This window comes from Scophthalmus maximus, chromosome 4 (assembly GCF_022379125.1).
Source record: "Scophthalmus maximus strain ysfricsl-2021 chromosome 4, ASM2237912v1, whole genome shotgun sequence".
Lineage (NCBI taxonomy): Eukaryota > Metazoa > Chordata > Actinopteri > Pleuronectiformes > Scophthalmidae > Scophthalmus > Scophthalmus maximus.
This window is the reverse complement of record NC_061518.1, coordinates 21,784,763-21,792,500: the sequence shown is the minus strand read 5'-3', so window position 1 is coordinate 21,792,500 and position 7,738 is coordinate 21,784,763. Positions and strand designations below refer to the sequence as shown.

The 7,738-nt window shown below is 43.3% G+C and overlaps 1 protein-coding gene across 1 annotated transcript in view; it reads left to right on the top strand.

Moving 5' to 3' along the window:
• The window catches only part of LOC118302767 (collagen and calcium-binding EGF domain-containing protein 1-like), a 32,983-nt gene extending 27,008 nt beyond the window's left edge, over positions 1-5,975 (top strand). The window contains exons 4-11 of the mRNA XM_035629192.2: positions 1,083-1,217; positions 1,795-1,932; positions 2,244-2,377; positions 2,650-2,764; positions 3,179-3,318; positions 3,868-3,903; positions 4,261-4,296; positions 4,663-5,975. Of these exons, the coding sequence (XP_035485085.1) occupies positions 1,083-1,217; positions 1,795-1,932; positions 2,244-2,377; positions 2,650-2,764; positions 3,179-3,318; positions 3,868-3,903; positions 4,261-4,296; positions 4,663-4,851 (923 nt within the window). The 3' untranslated portion in view covers positions 4,852-5,975. The remainder of the gene's footprint in view (positions 1-1,082; positions 1,218-1,794; positions 1,933-2,243; positions 2,378-2,649; positions 2,765-3,178; positions 3,319-3,867; positions 3,904-4,260; positions 4,297-4,662) is intronic.
• The last annotated feature ends 1,763 nt before the right edge of the window (positions 5,976-7,738 follow it).

The following is a 7,738-nucleotide window of genomic DNA, read 5'->3' as shown; positions in this document are numbered from 1 at the left end:
TCTGACCAAACTTATTTGTATCTTTAGATTCACTGTAGAATGCCTCTACAGAGTAACAGTGATTTACTTTGACCACTAGAGGGCGCTGTTCCCCATCTTGTGTAAAATGCATGTACAAACAGTCAGCTGATGCGTTTGTGCCTGGAACTCAAATGTCATACAACTGTCACACCGATTTGCTACACAGTCTGATATTTGGCTACGTCTTGAGATCAATGTATTGCTTGATTGTATAAGAGTACTTGTTATTTGCAGAAGCAGTGTGTTCTATCAATAACCATGTCAAACTTTAATCTAAAGAACCTTTAATGCAACAAGTTATAATATAGATTCTTGAGCCACAGAGCATTGATGCAGTAACCGGTAAACAAACTGTAAAAATATAATGTTAAGTCGTCAATGGTGAGCTTTTTAAAATAAATAAAAAGCCAGAGGCTTAAATTGAGGCATGAAAGCCCTGGGTTTTTGTGGCCTAATAACAGATAACCAGCCATTAATAAACTTTATCATTATTCCGACGTTCACTGGGAATAAAGTCCAGTCTTTATGATAGGCCTATTTCACAGCAGGTATTTTTGTTTTAATGGTTGACTTGAGAAAAATGAGTGTGAAACTTACTATATCAAATTGTGGCCGCGGGTGCAGACATGTGCATAGCCTCTTAGAGATGAAAAGCATTTACAGCTGTGTGACCCCTAAACCTGTCAGATATGGTGCAAGATGATTCATACGCACAAGACATCTCAATCTACTGCTCCCTCCCAGAGTACGGAGTGTTTATCCAGCAGGGAGCAGTGAACAAGCAATTCCTGCTTTGTTTTATTACTCAAGGGTCACTGTGAGCCATGACAATGTGAGAGTGACCCGGGACCCTGAAACTGAAGCCGCTGAATGGAACTCATCCATCGTTCATTTCATTATTTACACCTTCTTCTACTGTGACTTGTCAGAATGTTCTGGTCACACCCCGGCTGTGGACGTGGAGGTGGTGATAAAGAGCAACCATAGGGGATTGCACTGTTATTTTGATATATTTACTCCATAAACTCTCTCTCTCTCTCTCTCTTTCTCTCTCTCTGTAGGCGTCGATGTGTGTGCTGCGTCGCCCTGCGAGCAGCAGTGCACCGATAACTTTGGACGAGTCGTCTGCACGTGTTACCCTGGCTATCGCTTTGACCGAGAAAGACACCGCAGCCACAAATCTCCTTACTGTCTGGGTCAGTACCCCACCCGCCCCCATCATTATCTCTCAGTTTAATACATTTCCACTACCGTGTCTGTGACTGGTGTGCTATGCAGTATGTTGCGCTCATCACAGTCCTTTTTTTCCTTACAGTTAAACCAATTCATATTCTTCAAATGAATAAGTTCCCTTTTTTTTCAGTATTTCCTTGTATCTGCATAACATCGACCTCCTCCTGTTTTGTAAAGCAAAGCAAAGCAAAGCAAAGCAAAGCAAAACCACAGATTTTTTACTAAATTTATGTACATGCACTTATACTAATGTGAGGTCTCAGCACGGTTACTGTACATGTAGGGGCTTAACAATACCTAATGATAAGAATAATCCTACAGCTATTTAATGTCGAAGGAGTGAGGATGAAGAATGAGTTGCAGAAAAACCTCACATGTGAGAACGAAGCTGTGCCAATATGTTATTGCAATGTCAACAGGACGCGTCTTTAATCCTCAGCTCTTGCTCTCTCTCTGTCTGTCTTTTATTTCACTTTGCGTCATTGCGTGAATAGCGTTCATCTTACTGTAACCTCCAAACTTCCTCCATCCTTCATCTAGACATTGATGAGTGTGAGCACTCAGGCAGCAGCGTGTGTGACCATGAGTGTGTGAACACGGTGGGAAGCTTCCTGTGTCGCTGTCACAGTGGCTACATACTCGCCCGGGACCAGCGCTCCTGCATCCCCGTACACAACTGTGAGTTTCTGTTGGGATCGATTGGCCTATAGGGGAGATAATATGTATGGAATAAATACTGTGAGCTTATTGAGGAGTTTGTCCGGAGTCAGTCAAAGGTTCTATTGTTTCTATCACCATCAGAGAAAACTATGATATTTAAAAACAAAAATGTTAATAGCTCAGCTTTAACATTTTAATATTTTTTAAACCAATGCATGATCCTTTTCCAGTGCAATTGTCAGCCAGTGACTCTAGCAGGTTGGAAGAGGTAAAGAAGAGCGTTTAATGCCCTGCCTGAATTTAAATGTTAAGAAATCTTTGTTTTGCAGTGAGTTCATCTGGGAAGTCCGACACCTTGATGAGTGCTGGCACTTGCTCGTTCACCTGTCAGGATTTTATCAACATGAAAAGCAGTTTGCTGCAGCTCAAGCTGAGGCTGGGCAACACACAGTCACCAAACCAGGTAACAGACAATGCAAAAAAGCAGAGTATCCACTTTTAGACATCGAAAAACTAAACTGTGTGTCTCTCTCGACAAGGCAGCTGAAATTTTATGAAATGTTTGGATGCAAAGTGAACAAGACTTGATATTTTCCAAAAGTATTTTTTTTTTCGAGTGGGGTCAAAGTGCATATTGTTAAGAGAACAACAAGTAGCCGAGACAGCCAAAGTGCCAAACTGTGTCGCACCACACACCTTATCTCTGTATTTATTTCATTCCACTTATGTCTGTAGGTTCCTGACCTGGCCAACAGCAGTGGCAAGCCATGTCTGGGTAGGGCCGGAAAAAGTCCCGAGAGCCCTTGTCTTCCTGGTCTGCCCGGCCCTCCAGGAGCTCCTGGGGTCCCAGGTAATGTCAGGATAACAGCAATGTTACACGCCGAATCAAAATCCACCACTGGTTCCACAAATACCAGCAAGCAGACGTTACAATGACCATGTCTCCGGTGACAAAGGTGAAGAAGAGAAAGGAAGAAAACGAGCCGGTTAGGGCACGTTTGAAAAAGTGTAAAAGAAAAACATCCAAATGAATGAAAATGCCATACACACATTGATTTAAAGACGATGATGAAGAAATTAAAGCAAACAAATACAGGCAAGTTTGAAACTTCTCTTTTAGACTCTATAGTTTTCCAAAACCAAAGCTTTAAGGTGGGCAGGGTTTTCAATGACCAATCTGAGGATATTGCTCTGTTTTCTAATATGATATTGCCGTCGTTTTATGTGTTATTCACATAATGTCAAAAACTTCTGTCCTCACCAGGACACCCAGGAGGACCGGGAAAGAGAGGCGACCCAGGGGAGCGGGGCCCACCTGGCCCTCGGGGTCCACGGGGAGACATGGGACCCATGGGTCCAGAGCCTGACTTGAAGCATATCAAAAGAGGCCGCAGGGGGCCAGTGGTGAGGAAACAAACGCCTGGATCCATCATTTAGTGGTTATCACGAGTTCCCTCAGGTCGTCAAAGTCACATAAATCAAACTGCTCCCAAAACACATCGTAAACCCAACATAGCAGCAAATCGTAAAACTCTAAAATGATTTTGTGGGAACACGATCACAAACGACAAAACACTTAAATCACGTTGTTGCCTGGTAGATTACTCACTTTAAACTCTCACTCACTATTTGTGTCATTGGCCTGCTGATCAATGAATATCTTTTGCAATATGGCAGTGTCGCAAAAACAAGTATGTATAAACTGTACAGTCACAATGCACACATAATAAATCATCCACCACCCACAAGTCCTAAGGAGCCTTGCTGCTCAAACAAGCAACAGCAGATTACAAACAAGCCCACTGCTCCACATCGCTAACATCATACATGACTGCGTTATATTACAGTGTATCAGTTAGTCTTTACCATGAAGGCTCTTTTCTCCTCTCTGTGTTCCCGTCACAGCTTGTTGACTCACTACCGCTTATACACATGTCTTCTCATTATACACAGGGACCGACCGGGGCAGCAGGAAGAGATGGGATAAAGGTCATAGTAACATATTTTTTTTTAATCCGTGTGTGTTTGTGTGGAGCTACACCGTTGCCACCTAGTGTCTGTAAAACCCTCACGCATGTGTCTTAAGCTCTCGTTTGGATCACGAATCGATTATAGAATATGTTGTGCTGTACAAACACTGCCAGTCCGTTGGTAGCTGCAAAAAAAGAAATAAACGGGACATATAGTCCTGTACCTGTTCTTGCGCTCTGAATGCATTTGAATCGTTCAGACACTCACACTGGCTGCGGGTGCTCTCTACATTCATGATGCGACACATAATTCATAAAGTCACGAGAAGCATTAAATGTTGAAACTGGCTCAATTTGTGCTGTGTCCAATCTACAGGGTGACAGAGGAGCTCCAGGTCCCAGAGGCCCACCTGTAAGTGTATTTTATGTTTGAAACACTTGTATTCATATTTTATAGAAAACATATCTGCCCATGGATGTACAAATGTCAACTTATTTTGTACCTGGGAAAAAAAGTTAGTTTTTGAATATCTCCCATAATGTTTGTCTACTTTGCGCAATGTAAATTGAGCAATATGTAATTAGCTTAATCAGAGTAACCTTCACAAGCTTCACACCCTGCCTTATACAAGGGATTGGTGCATAATTTGTATTTTGTACATTAATTATGCTTAACACCTCAACAAAGGCGACTATCGAACCTCCAATGAAAAAAAAGGGGACGGGGGGGTATCTTAATTACTTAATCTTAATTTCTCAATTTTCTATCTGTCTCCAGGGACCCCCCGGCTCCTTTGACTTCCTTCTGCTTATGATGGCCGACATCCGTAACGACCTAATTGAACTGCAGGAGAAGGTGTTCGGGGAGCGGCGAGGCATCTCTCTGGACAGCCCTCCTCATTCCAGCGGGGAAATGGATTTTGTCGAGTGGGGCTCCGGCCAAGGAGAACTCATGGTCAATACTTGACCTTTTGACTTCCCATGTCCCAGTAACAAGACACTCGAAACCGAAGCTTGACTCTTTTCTTCACTGATAAAGGATGTTTGCTGGTCGAAGTACCATCATGTAAATAATTCTTAAAATGCCAGCTGGGATGAACCGGGCAAGGAGCCCTCGGTTCCACTCTCAAAATTGACACGGACTGTAAACAAACAAAAAAGAATAGAGAGATACAAGGATTACGTAATGCAACACAGTCTCTCTGCGAGCGCTGTCTCGCCGGCGTTCATACGCTGCGGTGTGAGTGAGGGATGTGCGTGCGGGACATGGAGTGAGAAAGACGCAGTGTGAGCCTTCATGTCTGAGTCGCTGAGCTGTGCCTCTGAGCTGAACCACTTCAAACGTTGAACTTTATCGTCTACATCTCTTCCTGTTCCTGAGTCTGTCCGTGGAAGCTCTGCAGCCGCTGACAGTTTGCCTGCAGGGCACTGGTACAAAGTCCCAGGACCCGCACCGTGAGCCTCCCCTGCACCTGACTGCAGTATCCAGCCCTCCAGTCTGAGCTCCACTCGCCACTCCGAGGGCAGACACTTCATGAGATGAGCATGAGCACAGACAATCCCAATGTTGTACTGTTGGACAGTGATGCCTTACGTTTTGATGAAATTGTACCATTGAACAACTCAAGTTCAAATATGATTTTAAAAGAAAACATTTACTGCAATATGGGTTTTTTTTTTTATCTAAACACAGCCAATCTTCTGACATTATGATTTACATAAAAATAATCTGCTGCTATCTTCTTCTTATAAATAAAATATGCAGAGTATTTTACAGCTTTAAATTAAAAGGATGAAATTAATTCCGAATCACAAATCACTTTTATAACCCACATATTATCGGGCAAGCCGACAGCGAACATATTCCTTATTAGAGAAATGGTCCAACGGGAACAGTTTAATGGGAAGAGATGCACATAGTTGTACTTCACACACACCAGACCAGAGTTGGTCAGAAACATGACGGACATGAAGAAGGTAGGCAGCTTGAACGATTATTTTTATTTTTTATTTTTTTTTTACTGTGAAGCAGCTGCCGAGAATTGCTCAATAAAGGTTTGTCTACAGTAAATCTAGATTTGAACTTTGAAATGTTGGTTTTGTGCCTGATGTTTGTAGTTTTGTTATGTAATGTTGATCGTCATTCGAGAAGGATCAACACGATGGATCTGACAAGAATAATGTTTGTAGCTGTTGTTGATAGGAATGATCGAATGAGTAGCTCTGGTGTCACACAGTTCAGTATTGCTCCTGCTAGATAAATATGACAGTTCAACATTAAGGGAAATATACTTATTTGCCTTTCACCACGTGAAGATGTATACCTCTATTATGTCAGTCAATTAGATAAGAAGTACCCACCAGCGCCAACTAGCAAATTTGAATGGTAAAGTCGATAGTGACAGATGATAACTGTGTGTCGTTACACACACCTTTGAGAGCAGCAGGAGGATTTAAACCATGAATGTCATAAGCAGGCAACAGCTCATCAAAGAGTGAACATCGTAGAGTCATAACATAAGACGAGCATGGAAGATTTGTGTGTGTGGAAAGTGGATGAGCGACAATGTTCCTCAGCAGCTTCTACCAAAGTGCTACCGAGCGGGGACCTGCAGCACAACCAATAAGGCATCCCGGCTCCTAAATGGTATTTTACTCAGTGCAACCAGCAGAGGGTACTAATTCACAGATAATTCCCTCTCAAAAAATGAATCTCTGTGGATGCCATGGAGGTAAGACAACCAAAGGTCTTTTGAGATTTCGCAGCTCTAATTTTATGAGGTAATATAATAACTATTTGTAAACGAACTATATTCATAGTGTCCCACACATTTAACTCCTGGAAAACAAGTAAATCACCCGAGCGTTTATGTACGAGGCATATGCCCCCTACTCATTATCCCCCAGCGCCGACGATGGGACTGTAGCGTGGCTAGGTGTCATTATGAGTGTAAGTATCAGAGGTCAGAGGTCAAATGCCTGGGTATAAACAGCTGGAGGGATAATTATAGTCGGCAGGCGTTCAGAGGGGGGCCTGTCTGGGCTCGTACCCACCACCCAGGAGAGTGTGTTCAGAAGAGAGAGCGAGAGAACACACTTCGTGTTTGATCTGCTGATGTCGAGTTCAAATCTCTCTGGCCTTCTTGGTGTGTTTGATTCTTTGATCCTGACGAATAGATGTGTGTGTGTGTGTGTGTGTGTGTGTGTGTGTGTGTGTGTGTGTGTGTGTGTGTGTGTGTGTGTGTGTGTGTGTGTGTGTGTGTGTGTGTGTGTGTGTGTGTGTGTGTGTGTGTGTGTGTGTGTGTGTGTGTGTGTGTGTGTGTGTGTGTGTGTGTGTGTGTGTGTGTGTGTGCGTGTGTTTTACTTGACAGGCTTCTCACCTAACAGCTCCGCCCCCTGTCGTGCGGTCACTGCTCACAGTGCAGCCGTTGCCGGGGCAACCAGGATCAGGAAAAACAACATGAAACAATTTAAGAAGCATGTCAGTGAGAGAAAGGCAAGAGAGTGAAAGAGATTATCTTATTTCCTTCACCACTTGTCATGCAACTGGTGGCTCCCCTCTCCGCCTGTGGGGGGCGACAGAGAGGAGGTCACCGGAGTGCACGTCGAAGCAAAAAGTTCACCTGAGCAAAGAGAGTTGTTCATCACAGGATCGGTAATGAGAGACTGTCCAGTTGTCAGTGAGACAAACATTATTACTGATTTAAAACTGGTCACTGTTTTTTGTATTTATGTATCTTTTTTTAAAACTCCACATACAGTCACATCTGTGACTATCAGCGACATTAGCACATTTCACCATCCCAGGCAGTTGAGATGCCAGACTCCATTGATGCTGTTTTGGGAGGAGTGTT